Source organism: Puntigrus tetrazona, chromosome 2, assembly GCF_018831695.1.
Source record: "Puntigrus tetrazona isolate hp1 chromosome 2, ASM1883169v1, whole genome shotgun sequence".
NCBI classification, from domain to species: Eukaryota; Metazoa; Chordata; class Actinopteri; order Cypriniformes; family Cyprinidae; genus Puntigrus; species Puntigrus tetrazona.
The window spans coordinates 2950032-2969366 of NC_056700.1; the positions used below are offsets into that span (position 1 = coordinate 2950032).

The window sequence follows — 19335 nt, forward strand, 5'->3', positions numbered from 1 at the left end:
AATCAAATAATGAAATATTGAGGTTAATTCATTAACATAGGAGGTTTGTAGAGCACAGTCTAATACCACTGGGATATGTAATGTGTTACAGTTTCTCTAGTGAAATGTGAGGCTTACGTGCAACAATGTTATATTAGTGATATGTTTTTGCACAAAAATCATGTCTAGTTGCAGGAAAAGATTGTATTAGCTATGTAAGTTTTACAACTTTGAACTTTAAGCCAAAGATAGCTGAGAGTCTTTCATGGTTTGGCTGATGCAGACACGCCAGCTGTGCAGAAGCAGAATTCTGCTATCAAACCATCGACATCAGCTCTGGCTTTCCTGAGCTCCCCACCGCGAGAGATAATTACTGCAGCGCTTGATTTCGTTAAGCACGGACAGTAACTGTGCAACTAGTGGAAACAAAACTATTATTTTGCATGAGGGGTCTTCATGATTCCGACCAAAATATAGAGAAAATAAAGTTAAAAACTGTTATAAAATACATGGAGGATGATTTTTGAGAAATCATCATTTACTCTCTCTCTCTCGCTGTCTCTCTCTCTAAAGTTGTTCATTACATTAGAGAAGATATTCTGAAGAATGTAGGTAACCAAATAGTAAATTATACTATGGACCTTCGAACACTGTAAAAAAATCGGTAAAATTTACAGTAAAAAAAAGACAAGTGCGGTTGCCGATATTTAACCGTTAAAATACAGTAACAGCATTTTAGTTTTTACAGTTTTAAGTTAAATTTACAGGTAAATATCATAATTTCATTAACTGATGTAATGTAAATTCATAATGTTGATATACCAAATTATTAAAGTACTTTAATCTGTATTATACCCTTTAAATACGCTGATAAACATCAAATGCAGGTGGTTATGAGAAAGTCGCATCACAAGCTTTTGAATATGAACATATGTATAATGTTCTCAGTGTCATTCACACAAGCACTAAACACCGTCATGGTGAGAAATATGCAATAGATGTTAATTTAACAACATTGCACGTTTAATTTAACATAACATTACAAAACACCACCATAATAAACATAACTGATACGTCAAAACTAAGAAGATAGTTATTTCGAAGAAAAGCATAAAATTTAAACAAAATTTGAAATGCAACGCACAACATTTTTTCCTGTAAATTTTACAGTAATTTACCATTAACTATTTAACAGGTTTTTGCCATAGCATTTTTTTACCATGTCGTTTTTTACAATGTAGTATGGGGGGAATAACTTATTTTGTATTCCTAATAAGTGAGACATTTATTCAGGTGTGCAATGATTCGGAAGTGAGTAAATCACGACGCTTTTATTTTTAGGTGATAAATATGAAGTAAAAAAAAGAAAAATATGACGGCATGTAATATTATTACTTAACTCACCTTGTAAAGCGATTGTTCACTTGCCTTGAGTGCTCCATGACCTGACCTCACACTAAAGGCAATGAAACCATAATGAATTAGAAGAGCCCTCCAATGGTGTCAAATGAAGTCACTCCTCGGGGACTTTCTTACTTGGTAAACACTTCAGGAACTGAGAATTTTCTACAATAAACATCAGTATATTGATCATCGCAAGTCAAACTGAGGAACATCATGGTTGCACACACACAGTTTTTTCATCAGACAATGATGCACACAAATAGCTGGGACTCAAATAGTCTCTGGTGTTTGAGACTAGCGCGCAGATCGTATGTCGCTCGTCCTCTCTGGGGACATTGCTATAATTGTCACTCGGCGTCTAATGGAAACAAGTGGAGTAAAGAGATCTGGCCTGGGAGACGGAGTCAGGGTTGAGCTGAGAATGTGAAAACAGACTCATTCACAAAACCAAACAAAAGCGAACCCCTGTTACTACGATGCAACTGTTTCATTCTGAAGACTCAGGAAAAGGCCACCTATAACGTGCAAACGGTGGGCCCGAAATATATCTGGACTTAAAAGTACAAAAGTGTGTAAATAGAGCTGATTGTAAATTGTATTCTGTTACTGATTAAAGATTGTGTGATAGATAGATTATAGGTAATGTGCATTTTAGACTACTTCATTCAAACTTACTACACTGATATAAAAAAATATTTTTTAACATTAGAAAATGCATTGAATATTATATTAGTGAACCAACAGCGAATCAACAGTGAGTTGATAAAAAGCTAATAATTGATTAAAAGTATAATTTTAAATAAAACAACTAAGCACTGTAAAACAAAAACAGAAAACTTTGACCCCGAAGCAGAAAATCAGATTAAGTATTTGTAGCAATAGCCAACAATACTAATAATTTATTACTCTTTTATGCCAAAAATAATTAGGATATTAAGTAAAGACTTACCATGAATATATTAAAATAACATTTTTGGTTAGTAATATGCATGGCTAAGAGCTTCATTTAGACAGCTTTAATGACAATGTTCTCAATATTAGTTTTTTTTGGAACCTCAGATTTTCAAATGATTGTATCTCAGCAAAATATCGTCCTGTTCTAACAAACCATGCATCAATAAAAAGCTTATTTATTCAACTTTCAGAAATACTCAGCATAACTCTCATTAAATCTCACTAAACTTCAAAAATCAACCCTTATGTCTGGTTTTGTTGTCCAGGATCACATTAATCAACGTTAAAGAACTATAATTATTAAAACTATAAATTATCTGAAATATTAACTTCCACAGAACATTTGGGAATCCCTGACTTTACCAAAGTTTGAACATTTTTTGTGCAGATTTGACAGTTACTGAAGGTCCCTGAAAGTTATCCCTATAACTTTATATAATTACTAGTTTCATTACCCAGCACTGTGTATGAATATTATTGCATTCGAAAAAAATCAAAACAAATGACATTAATTTACTATCGTCAAACATTAGATCAACATGTCCACTTGAAGCTCTGAAAGAGTTACACTCAAGTCTTGATTTCAGCACGATTGTTCTGCCAAAGCTATCCATTTCTTTGTGATCGTTATCTGCTTGATGGACCAGAACTTGAACTTCATTATGTCTGCAGAGTGATCTGATACTAGAACAAAAGAACCGTACATTAGTGTAGTTGTAATTTACTTGTGAGACATTCTCGTGCCGACGTACGTGAAGTATGAGAGGACAGAAAATGGTTACAAATCTTCAGCTAGAGAGAGACTGGATTAGATGAATTGACGCTTAAACGGGACGCTGGTCTACACCGGCAAAACTCACTGGAAGTAGTTGATATACAAGCTTCTTGAAACTGATCAGAACATTACTGAGTATATTGGCAGAATATAGACCTAAATAGCGGACCTAAATTGTGATTAAGTAAAATAAAAATGCATTAAAGGTATGTCTTCGTGATTTGTAGATTCAAAGTCCTGAGGGCTTTCAGAACTTGCTCAATGAAATCTGCCATGTTTATCATACGTGCAAGATATTCAGTAACATGCTGCATGCACTATTTGTGCTCATTATATAAAAAAAGAGAAGAAATTGCCCACTCTTTCTCCTGGCGTCACATTTAAGCATGCTCACTTAACCTTATTGCTCAAAACAGCAGCTACAACAGCTTCAACTTTCTTTTTACAGAACCTGCTGGATACCAACCAATCGGGCTTTGAAAGTGAACGTTCCTCCGAGACTCTTCTCTCTGTTACTACAAGGGATGAGAACTATATCATTCATCCATGTCTTGCTTGATCTGTCTGCTTGAACTTTTTACATTTGCTTACAAAACTGGCCACTGCTGGCAGTTTTCTTCCGGTTTGACTCCCGTCTCAGGGGTAGATCCTTCGAGATTTCATGCGCACTAAATGTCTCAATGCAATTTTAAGACACCTTTTTTATTGCATTTGAATTGAGGGCAAAAACAGCTGAACTTTACAAATGATCAAAACAACACAAGAGTGTCTGATAGCTTCAGAACTGGACACTTTCAGCATTTTCATTCAGCATTTCAATGTAAAATTTCATTTGACATTTTTTTTTGATGAGAAGTAATGGTAACACTTACTATGAAGCCTGTATATAACATTATAAGGGTATTCTTAAGGCATTATAATGAACTTATATGTTGTATCATCTCGTGAATATTCATATGAACAGTTTTAATGTCTTATAATATTTACTTATTTGTGGTTATAGCTTTCAAGAGTATGATCGTTTACAGCACACAATTGCAATTATATTTCTCATGGTTATAATGCATTATACAAAGAAACATTTTACTTATGTTGTGTTAGGCAGTCGAAAATGTTTTAATATCTCAATATGATAAATCTTTTTATTCACCTGTGAAGAGAAAACAACGTATGAAGAAAGCAATGCACCAGTGGAAACTGTACGTTTTGTCTGGATTTCCTCAGAGAATATCCAAAATTCACTTGGAATACAGCCCAATAAACATGTTTCCCGCTGAACAGAACCACATGAGCTATAATTAGTTTTATAAAATTATGACCACAGTGGAATGGATTTTCTTTGAAATAAACAAAACAAAAAGAGTTTGCCCTACATACAGTGTACGCTCAACTGGTCCCACTGCAGAATCCCCTCCCCAACACCCTCAAGTGTCTCTCTAATTTACTTTTTGCCTCGCATAATGAACAAATTCAACGGGAAATTGCTTTTTGTCCTTCTAATTAAATTGATGGAACGCTACTAATGGGAGAGCAGAGGCTGTCGTGGCCCTTCACCACATTCTGAGCGATCTCGAGTGTCTTATTCCTGTTGAATATGTTTGCCTGCCAAACTGAAGGAAGAAAGTGGAAGACTGATGACTTTTTCCTAAATGTTTGGGTTTCTAGTCACGCATTAAAGCAAAAGAGCTGTCCACTGTCAAAAAGTCACCTGTAAACATTTCTGTAAAATATTATCAAATTTTTAGCATTAAGACAAAAACATTAATTTAAAAGGATAATAGAGAAAACGGCGAATGCATAGCCTACTGACATTAATATGTTCCTTTGGCTTTGATACAGTGGGTTTTATTACATAGGTTTTGTTTATACGCTTTTTATATAATAGTATTTTCAATACACTACAAATCAAACGTTTTGGACACGACACATTCTTTATCTCATCTTTTTAATTTTTTTAATTAAATTAAATTAAATTAAATTTTGATTCTGTATGTTTATTTTAACTATAGTTACAAGTTACTTATAGTTATTCAGCAGTTATTATTTTTTTTATTCTTTATGTCAGTATGATCACTTTTTGTAATGCAATGGACTTGTAAGTTTTGTCTGCATTTCCAAAGCACCTAAAATAATATCCTAAGTTATGCTAGCTAATTACATAAACCTATTTCAAGCATCTAAAGAATAATCTTTTGGGTATTGCTCTTTATTTTAAGGTCTAGTTTTCACTATCAACTATTAGCTACATCAATAAGGTAGTTGTTAAATTTAGGTTTTGTGTAGGATTAAGTATAGGTTATAATATGATTATAAAAATAAAATATGCTAGCAATATGCAATCTAATAAGCAGCTTAGTGAGAGCTGGTCCCTATATACCCTATTTAAGATGTAATTCGTTCAATGCGCGCCGCTTGAACTTATATAAAAAGTGTTGAGGCTGGTGAGAGTGCATCTTCAAGCAGGTAGATGCTGAGAGAGCATTCCAGAGTCTTGAAAGAGCGCTTTTCCGTGCTGCTGCGGTAGGCGGTGCGGCGCCGCTGAGTGCTGTCTCTGTTCCAGCGTTTCTTCAGGAAACCATGCTCTCAGCGCGCGCTGTCACAACTCCCGCAGGTACGTCACACTCGCCGCGCGCGCGGTCGCGTTAGAGGGTCATTCCCGCCGGCGGGAAACTGCGTCGGACGTTGACGTTGATTTTTACCTCAGAAAACAAAGCGGGGACACACCTACTCACTTCACCAGTACGACCTGATAAACATTTCGTTCAACTTCCGCGCAGACTTCTGGTATGGATGTTTTTTTTAATTCCATGTTTTTAACATGATTTCATGGATTAACTTCCACTTTTTCTGTCTCAGACACACTGTTGAGGGATGAACTCGTCTGCTGGAGTAGGGAATTACCGGAGGGGGTCAACCAAAGATGATAAGGTAAGCTGCTGATTTAATTTAAGACACACAACAAATTAACTGAATAAAACACAAGACCAATTTCTGTATAATTCCTACACTCGGTGCGTGCTTTCTATATGAAAACGGTGGACAGAATTTTCATTGAGTATTTTTAAGCAGCTTCGGTATCCATGGAAATCACCCACTTTGTATTGAATATACCCTACCTGGACATAAAAATGGTAATGAGAACAAAAAAAATGCAGCCTGAGAGACCGAGGTACGTGGATTTTCGTAAACAAGAAGGTCAGGTGTTGTTCTGTTTCCCTCAGGTTTTGTTGTTTCGTTCTTTTTTTTACTCCACCTAATTTAACACCAAGTTTCAGGGGACAGGAAAATTGTGTGAACTTGACAGGATTCATGAAGTGAAAGTCGAAACCACCTCAGGACTGCCAAAAGCCAAGCAGTCTGTCCCACTCCAAAGCTCCCTATGGAGGATAACTGTTCTTTGATGTTGAGGTTGGAAGCAACATGAAATGATGGAGGTGAATATTACATAACTTATTTGGGGAGTTTAAGACGTTACATAAATTGAGTGGAAGACTTTGAACGTGGTGTGGACATTTGATGTCTACATTCAATATATTTATATACAGCCATGATAATACTTATAGATACCTTTATATTGATGATACAGTTGACAAGGTGAAGTACTGTAGAACTGTACTGTACTTAACAGTTGTATGCATAGTTTTGTATTGCAAAGCACGGTGCTGTTTAATTATTTTTAAGGTGGGAGTCATAAACATCAAATCAAATTTTGTATCTTTTTTACAGTCTGTTGGCAAAAAGAGCTTAGGAAAGGACGTTAAATACATTTTGGTGGTGGCCCTGTCTTAATAAGTGAGAACCATTTCAGACGATTTGTTCTAAAAGGCTGATTGAAAGTGTCCGTCTTTATGAATGGGTTATTGAATCATTGAATCAAATGATTGGTTCCAAAACGAATTGATTCAGGAACGAAGCAGTGCAATGTTGCTCTGAGATGCACAAATGTTCTACTGTTTTCACTGGCGAAAAAACAACAGACCACATTGCGTCTAAAACGTAAATCACTGAATATAACTTCTTATTTGTCGTATGTTGTATAAAATTATTATCCCAACAGCGATTGTGCAAACATTTACAGTTGCATGTATGATATAGGAATTTTTGTTTTTGCTTTCATAACTGCATTCTAATAGGCTTCATCGTGCATATAAAGGATTTCAAGGGATAAAGGACATTCAAGACTGGATTTTTTGCAAAGTGAGTGACAATCAATAATGTCAGTTGATATATTGTTTAGTGTTGTCACGGGACCAACATCTCTGTATTCTGATACCAGTAAAAATCCACGGTTCTCTATATCAATTCTGGTACCAAAGCAAAACACAAAAACATGCTAATTAAAACACTTTTTTTTTTATTTAAAAAGGGCTTTTTTGTCCAAATAAGGGTGTCAACCATGGCATTAATTATTTGAATTAAAAGTAACATTTAGAGTTGCATGCTGTTTTATAATGCACTTCAATACTGAGGTGCAGGTATTTTCCACTTGCAGTAAGTAGCATAAATAGCAGAAAATGATAATGCTGCTATTTTCAGTTAGTGTGAATAGAATCTATTGCCGCTGCCTGTTTAGAGTAGTGGTATCCTATCACATGCATTATTTATACATTAATCTAAATAATAGTAATGTAGGCCTATTTCTGGCATAATATCTAAACCAAACTTTTCTTTTGCTGCTGAAATCACGACGAGCGTCATGCTCTTCAGTGTATGTAAGTTAGATACTAGATACTAGTCCATGTGGCAAACTGTAGGCTAATTCCCTTTTCCCACTCTTGGTGGTCAAACAATGGGCAATACACGGCCAATTCTAATAGATTCTAATACAAATAAGCATATTTTATATACAGCAGAAACGGTAACACTCTTGACCTGACCAGGACTTTTATATGGAGTAACCCTTGTGTCTTTTCTTTGCGACTCAATCCTACAGACGGCTTAAGTAACTTAAACCTGCACTTTTCTGCAACATAATCCATTCTGATATCTGACTAATATATCATAGATGAGACAGGTTCACTGCGTTATGACTTTCAGGCTTAAAACATTTATGTAAGATGCTGTTAGTCAAACAAATCTGTAGATTCACTGGACAAGGTTGCTTTGTTCTTTGTTTCCATTTTCCTTCCTTCCAGTCATTTTTAGCTTAACTTTGGTTGTTCTTATCCAGCCTAAAAAGTATTCGACGCAGATGCATTGCTCATTTTGAATCAAGCAGTTAGGCTGCTTACACCCCCCAGTTATTCCTACCCTAATTATCCTCACCATTGGAGTTTGAGTTATTGTCTTAATATTTCTGTGCAGAGTTTTTCTTATTTTATTGTGCCGCTGTTTTCTGCAAACACCTCTGGGGCTTGTCTTACGAAGTTTTAAGGTCTTGTGACATCGCATCAGCGAATTGCCAACATCCTGACCCACATAAACTGATATTTAGTTCATAGCTCATGAAGATGCAACTGACTGGAGATAACATCAGCCGAAAGTCACTGAAGTGTTTTTTTCTTCTTTTTTATTAGCAATTCAGTATACTCATTTGAAATGTTTACACCCACTGGATAGGAACAAGAAAGGCAAAGCGGAGGCATTGGGGATGTTATACTCTACCGTGAGGCAGATGGCTTCAAGTTTTGAAGAATCAAAATTGTCAGCAGCACAAGAGTGAATATATTTTTGCTTTTTAATGCATTTTAATGTGAGTCTAAAAAGAGAAGCAAGTCTGCAGGGAATTGTCGAGTGGTTTGTTAAAGATTACAGCTATGTTTTTAATGGAAAGGGTAATCATGTCTTTCATGTCGTGGTCTTGCGCATTGCTATTCTTGCCATGTTAAAGAGCACTGGGTCCATGCTCTGTGGAAGCAGCAAACTAAACAAAGTGCTCCCTCTGCTGGCAGGACGTGTACTTCTTAGTGACATCTATCTCAGGTTTTCATTGATTTTCAGTCAGAGCGTTACATTTCTATTAGATGTGATATATGAAATATTTATCCAAGAAAATGTCCTGTGTGCTGCTGTTTGCACGACTCTATTTTAACATTTGTCTCGAAATAATCAAGGGCTTAATGACATGATCCATGCGTCTAGAATTTCTATCTACTTATGGTAAGACAATAATAGTCATATTTTTGCAGCTTTATTGTATAAGGCAATAAAGTGTTTTTTTTTTACATTTATTTATTAAATAAAAGATTATTGATATATAGCAAAGTTGAGGTTAGGGAGCAGCTGATCATTTAATTGTGTTTAAATAAGAGTCGGCTTTAAGATCAGGGCCCTTTGCTAAATGTTACAAATAAAGCATGTTTATATTTCACAGTATGAATCTAGTCAGCTGACAGTTGTTTTTATTCAGTTTTTTAAGTAGTTTAAAGCATATTTGCCTATGTGTGTCTACGCTTGTTCATTTTTCACATGGTGATCTACTGCATCAAACATAACATGACGAAAGGTCATGAAACTCCTACCCTCAGTTTTCTTCAATGTAAAATGAGAAATTTGGAAAGTTGGCATGGTGGAGCAAGAAGGAAACGTGTGGAAGTGGTCCAAGTCCAAAAAGAGTTTCGCAAGAGTCACAAATGTCCACACTGGTGTATTATGTTTTCAGCGGTGTGTTTGTAGTTTTTACTTCTGGAAGGAGGGCTGACCAAGGACAGTGCACTTGCTAATTACTTCTCTACCGCACATACATCTGCCAGTATGTAAAACGCCAGCTTTTATGGCAGCTGTCAAAACCCTGGCCTGTGAGGCTGTGGACAGAGCAGAACCAGAGGTCAGAAATTATTATGAAATTATTATGTTTGAAAATGCAAGTGGTTAAATGAATGCAATAAAAACAATCAGGGCTTTACTAAAATGTTTTTAAGCGCTGCCCATGAATCTCAAATCTTTTCCACAAGTAAAACTTTTTGTAAACAGCCACTGGAAAACTTGCAAACCCTTCTGTGCATTGCAGTCCATGAAACAGCAATACACATGGACATCAATAAACATTCTTTACGTCATGTCTGACATTGATTTTAAAATGAAATGGGACATATGTGACCCTGGACCACAACAATGTATGGTTTGTTAGGAGAGGACAGTATTTGGCAGAGATACAACTATGTGAAAATCTGCAATCTGAGGGTACAAAAAATTGTCTTTAAAGTTGTCCAAATGACATTTTTTAGAAATGCATATTACTTTTTAATTTTTAATTAAGTTTTTTATATATTCATGGTATGAAAAAATTACAACATATCTTCATGGAACATGATCTTTACTTAATATCCTAATGATTTTTGGCATAAAAGAATATTAATTTTGACCCATACAATGCATTTTTGGCTACATTCCTTGTTTAACTGTTATGTAAAGAACTTTAAAACTATACAGCTTTAATTTGCATAAAAATGGCACTCTTGTAGGTTTTCTTGCATGATGTCTGTTTTTTTGGCTTCTTATCTGATGTATTTTAAGCACTCATATATTTAGGTTTTGTTTGTTTGTGTTTTGTTTATTTTATCGTGCCTTAATTGAGTTTCTGAAAACACACCGCGCCTAGTCTTTAATGGCCCCCTCATTTTTTATCCCTTATTTGCGAGCATCTCTCCTCAATGACCCCGCTTCTATCAGCAGAAGCCTGTCTGCTAGAGCTCTGAATGGAGGAGCTGTAAAGCATTACTGGATGCATCTAAATCACTGCACTGCTTGGAATATATCACCACGGTATAGAGAGAACCCATCATGCTCTCCTGCAGGAGCGGATATGTGTTATAACTCACTCAGAGCGCCGCGGCAGGACGACAGATTTGTGATAGAGAGAGTTTGGATGAGCTTCCTTTGCTGAAAAAATTGCTTCCCACTCCCTCTTCTGAAAGGAAAAATGCTTTGCGCATAGACAGGAAATCTGGTCGTGAATTCTGAATGTATAAAATGCACCTGAGATTAGAAACACTTCAGAGCATTTAACACCTTTGAAGAATTTATATCGTATAAACATATTTCCGGCAGAGCACAACAGTTACTCTGTTCAAAATGTATTTATCTTGCTCTGTATGCATTTGTTTGATAGATGTTACAGTTTTTTGCTTGGTTCTTTGAAAGTTTTTCAAACTTTAGTTGGCATCTGCACACTGGAGCTCAGGAAGATTCTTCATTCAGTCAGGTGGAAATCACAGACCTAAACCACTATTGACATCCTATACTTTCCATCGGTAGCACTCCTGTTCCTCATATACATACTATGAACGTATGTACCTGTGTACTATTGAACCTACGCCTAAAACGTAACCCCACATTAGTTACCTCTCGAAACTACACTGTAAGTACATTTTAGTACATGTGCTTTAAAATAAAGTGCAGTCTTTCCATCATTCCACCATACCAGTACTATTTTATTTTGATTGCTTTTGAATATCTATACCTCGTTGGTTTTTGAACTGATACGCCGCTTCATTATTAAGAGAGAATGAAAAAGCAAAGCAAATAAATAAATAATTCAAAAAACCTAAAAGTGGTTCCATAGTCAGATTGCAGTACTCTCTGTCGGCTCGGAGTACTCCTGTAGCACATTACATTTACATTCAGACATAAGAAATAAGACATGGAAAATAGAATGTGTAGCCTCTTTTATTATTTATATTTTGTGCTGCATATCACCCGAGGGCACAATGCGTGCCACTGCTATAATGCATTTCTTATAGCTCCATATAAATTGTTTTCGGAGACTGCTATTCTTCGGATATTTTGCAAATGCAAGCGCTGTTCTGTTTGTTTTCCTCAAATAACTATTTATTTATTTGACTCGCTGAATAACTGGATAAACAAGTCCAATTGTGTTGTCTGAATTTTATTAAACACTTAATTCCATATCCTGTCCAATTTTTTTCTCCAAACAATATGCAAATTGAAGGCTGTTAATAAACAGCCACATATTTAGCTTATTACAATGTGGTTTTCACTTCCACTAACTGGTAATTGTTTATTTTTTATAAATGATTATCATTTTTTTTTCCTGTTGATTAGTTGTGTTTAAATTCAAGCGAGGGAATAGTGACAGTAAAAGTCAGATGAATGGCATCTGCAGCTAGTACTAGCATGGGAAGTAGTCTGAAACCAAATGTTAAAGCAGCTTTAACAGGGTGATGAATAACTTGTGATTACTTTTATTCAGGTTTTAGCTTTTTATATTTCCTTGTAGTGCATAATGTACAGTGCTACAGATCGAAGCATAATGAGATCTCCTCTCTTTATGTTACGCTTGTCAGCTGATAAAGAGCCTGATTTTGACAGATCAGTCCATTTAATTCCTTCAACTTTTTAACAGTCTTACAATAGTAAAACCTAATGGAATCAGGGCTTTCTGTGAAATCCATCACAGAGGCTGCCTAAATTGGTGATAACCTCAGGAACCTTTTTTTCCAATCAAAGCCCAAAGTGTCATGTCTGCTGCTCTCTCCTCTCCGCTCAGTGGACTCTATTAAGAGTTGAAGTCTCTCCTGAGCAGGATTCTGTTATTTTTATGTGCCATCTGTCTCCCTGAGCTGATGCGGCTCATTTATGATGCCAGTATTCTTCCAGGGCCTGTCACTGCTCTCCACAATTTACACCAGAAGGAAAGGTTAGCCGCCATCATTTACTTTTATTCACCAATACTCTAGATACTGCTGAGTCTTTTCGATTTTTATTTCTCTGTTCAGGTGCAGATGTATAGTCCTCTGGACTAGTTCTGATAGAGTGTTGTTTTTCTATCAGTTTATGTGCTATTTTTTTTACAGCCGTTTTCAACTTATTAGCCCATATTTAATTAAGCGATTAACAAAATTCATTCATGCTGTCTGCATTGCGCCAAGATTTTACACATTAGACCTATTGGTTGTGTAATGTTGCATTTGACTGTAACTAGTTCCCTCTTTAGATATAAATCATTGATTACACTTATTGTATGTGCACTTGTATTGTGTACTTGTGTAATATATGGGTTTAGGATTAGTGCCTACAGTTATTACCCAGTTACTTTATGTACTATAATATGTTCATACGTTAACTGGGGTTGTAAAGTAAACAATTTTCTTTCTTTATGAAAAATTTTACAATGGTTAGTGGTTAGTGATTATACTTTGTTGAAGGAATGATATATATATATATATATATATATATATATATATATATATATATATATATATATATAAATTTATTATGCTTAAAAGAAGACAATGGTACAAGAGGAATACCAAATTATTATTTTGAGCTTGAGAATACAGCAGAAATAGCGCCAACATTCAAAAATAAGGGACTTGTGACAAGGCTCCTGAAATAATCGGTTTTCATTTAGTGATGGGTGATTTTTTTGCTAGAAAAAGAGCAGGATAAATAACACGTCTTAGCGTCTTAGCAAAAGCTATGAAAAGAGTGACCCTCACAAAGTATGACACAGCCTACAGAAGTGACATGCAAGCTTGCTTTCACCACTAGAATTATATAGCCAAAGCAAAATAAACCCTTTAACCTCTTCCAAGGCCCATCTTTACAAAATAGAGACTTCAGGGAGTACATACTCTGATCTTAAGAGAGCAAGTAAATTTTTGTCACCCGCTGTCATTTTTGATATTCTAGGTATTATCAGAGGCCAAACTTAATGGCCAGAGTTTTGAGAATGCCGTGGATGTGGAGGACTATAATGTGATAAGAGCTTGTTCAAGTACTGGAGGGCTAAGCCATTCAAGGCTTTATAAGTAATTAACAAGATTTTAAAATCTATCCAATGTTTAATAGGAAGCCAGTGCAGTGTTGACAGAACCGGACTAATATGGTCATACTAGTTCTACTAAGGACTCTAACTGCTGCATTTTGGACCAGCTGGAGTTTTTTTATAAAGCGTGCAAAACAACCACCCAATAAAGCGCCACAATAGTCTAACCTTGAGGTCATAAACGCAGGAATTAACATTTCAGCATTTGACATTGATAAGTCATAATTAAGATATGTTTTTGAGATGGAAAAATGCAGCTTTATGGATGCTAGAAGCTTGGTTTTCAAAAGAAATATTGTTATCAAACAGCACACCTAGTTTCACAAACTTTTTTTTCCAGAATTTAGCATTAAGAAATTACTCATCATACAGTTTTTTATATCAACTGTGCATTCTGTCACAAAGAAATAGAGATGAGAATCATCAAGTGAAAGCTACCACCATGTCTCCTGACAACATCTCCCAGATTTAACATGTAAAGTGTGAGAAGTAATGGCCTTAGTACTGAACCTTGAGGTACTCCGTATTTGAGGATACCTCCTCATTTACTGCTTTGAACTGATAGCAGTTGAATAAGTTGAATTTGAACGATGCTAAGGCACTTCCACTAATGCCAATATAGTTTTCTAGTCTATTCAAGAGAATGTTGTGGTCGATCGTGAAGTGAAACACTTCTATAGGGATGAATGAGTGGTGAAGATGTGATGGACTTCTGCTTTATCAACACTGTCATCAGTTCCATCATATGATGGAATACAAAAACTTGAAACAAAAGGTTCCCTCTCCTCATTCCCTGCATTCTTTCTCCCAAGGTGAAAATCCATAATTTAATCTTAACGCTCTTGAGCAGCTGTGAGGGATTCTGTAGAGACGAGCTGAGCAACACTCCACATTAAAGACCAGGGCCAATTTTCTCAATAACGCTGTCTCTTAGTGCACTACAAAGACTCTAAAGGTATGCCTCAACTAATGCCGTACCTGCTCTTGGAGAGCTCTCCGAACTATACCCATGGCCAGGATTATAATTATTAGTCATTTTTTCGTTTCTTTTTTTAAAATTGCAGCTTTTTGACAATTTAAGTCCACATACATTAAATGGTTTCATGGACATGCCTAGTTGAGCTGAATTATATTGGTGCAGACTGAGATGTGATGAACTGTGAACCACATAAGCTATAGCTGAGAGTAGGTATACTTAACTAAGAATGTTTCAGGAAACATATTTAACTATAAGGTGTAACTTAAGGCACCACTTAAGAAGGTGTCAGGAAACATTTAAGGAGGTCGTCCTCCAGCAGTTGAACAGCACAGTTGTGAAAATCTGTCACAAACTTGTGTACTTAGTGCCAAGAAGGGTCAGAGCAGTGTACTTAAAGTTCTGAAAGACATACTAAGTACTAGAATATTATACATTTGTTGAATTAAACCAATTTATTTTATTTTTTACTTTTTGGGTGGAAGGAAATCATTAATGTCCATTAATGCTGTTAAAATAAATGTTGAAACTATTTCCTTTAGATATATGAGCCTGCACTCTTAAAAATAAAAAGGAATTATACAAGAACCTTTCAATGATTTTTCCACTCTAAAAGTCCTTTTGTGAAACGAAAATGTTCTAGGCATCTAAAAATTCATGTCATGAAACACAGGTTCCAATAAAGAACCATTATTTTTAAGAGTGCACTTTTTAGTGGCATCACTCTTTAATTAAATTGCTTTCTCATGTTCCTTCAGTTTCTAGCAATTCAGTAATTTTACCCAACACTTGATGTTATTAAAACTCAGTGGCATATTGAGTGAAAATTCCAGTTTTAATAATGTCTAAACATTTATGCCCCAAAACATTGTTAAAATATTCCTAATCTAAACAATAAGCCTTGTCCTTAAGTGAAGGATTACCTCTGATCTTACAGGGAAATAAAAGCGTCTGTGTTCTGCTTAGCTGCCTTTGTTAAATGGATGATTCAGTTGTGCCTCTGTTTGATTGTGCTAGTGGCAAAGTCTCAAATTTGACAGTCAGTATAAATGAGCTCTTATTGGCCTTCCTTGTGCTGAATTTTAACTTGTGTGCCTTCTTTTGAGGTGGCAAAGCCTTCTCCTCGGTCATATCAATAGCAAGACTCACCTTGTATGGTAATATTTTAGAAGAGAATAACAGTTTGAATCAGTTGTTATGCATACAACATCAAGGTTGTAGCATGAAACTGAAGGATGAGAGATCTTCTGAAATACAGAGCTCATTAACACTGAGCACTCACAAATTAAGGAAGCAGAAAATGTAATCATTGCTTCCAAATATTTTAAACAAATGTTATATGGACTAACTAGTTAGTCTAGAGTTATTTGCATGGCTTCAATTTAACACATGCTCAAAAAACCAAGATAATAACAAATCGGTTTGCATAAGTATTACCTATATTATCTGTTCTTGTGTTGTAGTTTGTTTATTAATTGTAACACACAAAATGAGGGGCCTACACAGTTAAACAATTATAAAACTATATGATAACACTTTAAACTCACATTCTTTATTAGCATGTATTTTACTAGCATATTGGCTATTAATTAGTACTAAAAGAAAAAGAAGAATAAAATACAGAAAATATTTGTAGTTCAAATAACAGTTTTTGATTGACATTTGATTTAGTTTTCTTGCTTTCCTTTCTTTCTTTTACACAACCGTGAGGGATATAGTCATCTATAGTCATCTACCATAGTCTAACGTTGTGCTTTATGAGGTTGTCTGCATCTGTTCCAGTCAGGAGCATTCATATTTGGTCAGATGAGAAACTCTGATTCTCAGATTACATTTTGAAACCGTTACCTGGACCGATATGGAGGAAACCTGAGTTGTACTACTCTCACCCAAGAGAGAAAAGGCAATATTTTCAGGACGTCTGCTGTACAGAGGGTGGTCAAGCAGAACTCAATCAAGACAGACTCAGGTAGCCTTCGTAAGCCTGTGGGGAAATATCCTGGTAGCTTGTTGCCTCTGTGAATCTGTATGGAGCATCTTCAGTCATTCACGGTTAGTGTCCCTCCAGGTCCATGGACACACCTTCAATCATTTAGTCACACATGAACGTGTTTGGATGCTAAGAACGATCCATTCATTTTATCCATATATCTTGAATCTTTTATGACTTGGTTACAAGTGACTATTACAAGGTATTTTAGAATATAGTTCCATCCAAACTTATAAACTTGTGCTCTTCAGGCTTGCCTAATGATTGTGTTATTATAAGATTGAATAAATGGCTTGTGTTTATATTTCTGCGTCCTCAAATGGGTGCCAAACAACTCTGGCTGCAGCGTGGCATCTAATAACTCCCATAATTTGTGTCCATACTTGGCTCAGCCTGGGAATTTACAATCGCTGAATAAATAAGAATCACATTTAGCTCTTTAATCTTAAATGCAGACCAAGCTATTGATCTATCATTCAACTTTTGTGCAGTTTTAAATCTAATGAGGTCATCAGTCATTATGGAGTCATTAACGGAGAGGTCAAATCGATAGCACCTTGATTTTGTGTATGCGGTTGACTCTAGCAGCCTGCACATGCTGATAACTTTGGCTCCAGAGCTCTACAACACATCTTTAAACCAACTCTAATGGAGGATGCTGTGCAATTCTGCCTCATTTCATATATCACTCCTTATGAGACAGCCAAGTGGGTCCCAAGCCTGTTAACCGTGCCCAGGGAACAAAATCAAAACTAACAACTACCACCATCATATTAAAACTGCTGCTTTTACACCCTTTTATTTCATTTTGCTCATGCACTAAACTGCCTAGAGACAAGACATGGATTATATCAATCTATGTAAACAATATTATTCTATGAGTTTGTTATTTTTGGTGAAATGTTTTGTGCATCAGGCAAACAGCTGAAGCAGACAGTCTCAAAAAATGTTAGACATGTAAAAAGCAGGCAAAGCTGTGATAGATAAATCAACGGATATTTCTGTTCAGGCACAACACATGACAACAAAACAATCCATGTTCATGTGCAAAAATGGTTAAAAGCGCTGTACTTTCCATGCCAGACCAGTAGTTAGCAATGTCAGTTTGTACATATACACTATGCATCCGTATACATACCTATAGACTGAACATGTGCATAACATCATCGTTTTTCACAAACTCACAACTTTAGTTTACACGGAAACGATAGCAGTATCATTTTCAAGAAAACAAAACCAAAACTTATTTGCCGTGTAGATGAATGACCAAAATTTTGTTGAAAATGGTAGTGATGTTGAGATTGGCCAATAAAATTGACCATTTAGTCAAAGTTATATATTTCCCCCCAAAATAAAGCTTTATTTCCATATTGTAGTTAATGCCAATTAAAGGTGCAATAGGAGATTGTCTTCAGAAACATTTTTTGTTAGGCTGTTTAAAAGTCTCTTCACATTCCGATAACTATCACTAAATTAGGTTTATCTGTATTTATATATTCTGTGGAAGGTGTAGGACCAAGAAATGTTTGTCATTAAAACCACCTGACTCAGATAACTAGCTTGCTGATCTAGAAATTTCTTCCTCATTTCATCAACTAATTTGTGTCAAAACCCTGAAACTTCCAAAATCTTGAAAAATTTCTGATTTTCGTTGTCTCTGTCTGTTGAATGCTACCTTTTGCTGTACCTAACGGGTTGTTTTAACAGCCTTTGTCTTTTCATGTGCCTGTTTATCATAGATCTTATGTTTGTGTTTCCATGAGATTAAGGTAAGTTCATGCAAATTTATAAATTAACCGCTTGTTTTAAAATCTTCTGACACTGGTTATGACATCCGCTTCAGACGTTACAATTCACATTATAACATTCCCTAACTCTACAATATGTAAATCCACTCCACCAACTAATTACTCTTCAACAGTGATGCTACAGAGCTGCTGCAAAAACAAACTTTCAAAGACAGAATTTTAAAAATGAATTACGCACTTGTTTCTCTGATGCATGAGATCAATAGGCTCTTGACATTTTGGATGTTTATATTCCATTACAGCACATCTTGTGTCTCTTTGCTCTCAGTCAATTAATAGCCTGTTAGACAACTATACTGTCTGCTTTTATTAAAACTCTCTTGTCTTTTAATGAATTCTACTCTACACGGCGTCACTTCTCTCCCTCTCTACCCCTCTCCTGTGTCCAGAACAAATCTTCCAGGGTCCCTGGCAGAGCCGAGTCACTGGGGTTTATGTAATAAATTCTTTATTGGGTGTCAGAAACCTGGACTGGGTGTGTGTGCGAGGCAAAGATGCTCCGTAAATGAAATTGCATGGACAACAAGGATGCCAGCACTCTGATTTTACCTCGTGACGTGCAGCATAAATATCACCTCTACTGCGTCATTTGCTAACTATGCACTAGAATGAATTGATCTATTTCAGAGCGCCACAGAAACACAGTGAAATGTGCAAATGCTCTTCAGTGTCCTTGTGGATATGGTCTTTGTCAGAACTAGGGCTGAATGAATTTTTTTC

General features: G+C 35.8%; 1 protein-coding gene across 1 annotated transcript in view; it reads left to right on the forward strand.

The window, feature by feature from the left end:
* Positions 1 to 5677: 5677 nt before the first annotated feature.
* dpp6b (dipeptidyl-peptidase 6b) overlaps positions 5678 to 19335 on the forward strand; it is a 108894-nt gene continuing 95236 nt past the window's right edge. Inside the window, exons 1-2 of the mRNA XM_043222200.1 lie at positions 5678 to 5896; positions 5969 to 6040. Of these exons, the coding sequence (XP_043078135.1) occupies positions 5984 to 6040 (57 nt within the window). The 5' untranslated portion in view covers positions 5678 to 5896; positions 5969 to 5983. The remainder of the gene's footprint in view (positions 5897 to 5968; positions 6041 to 19335) is intronic.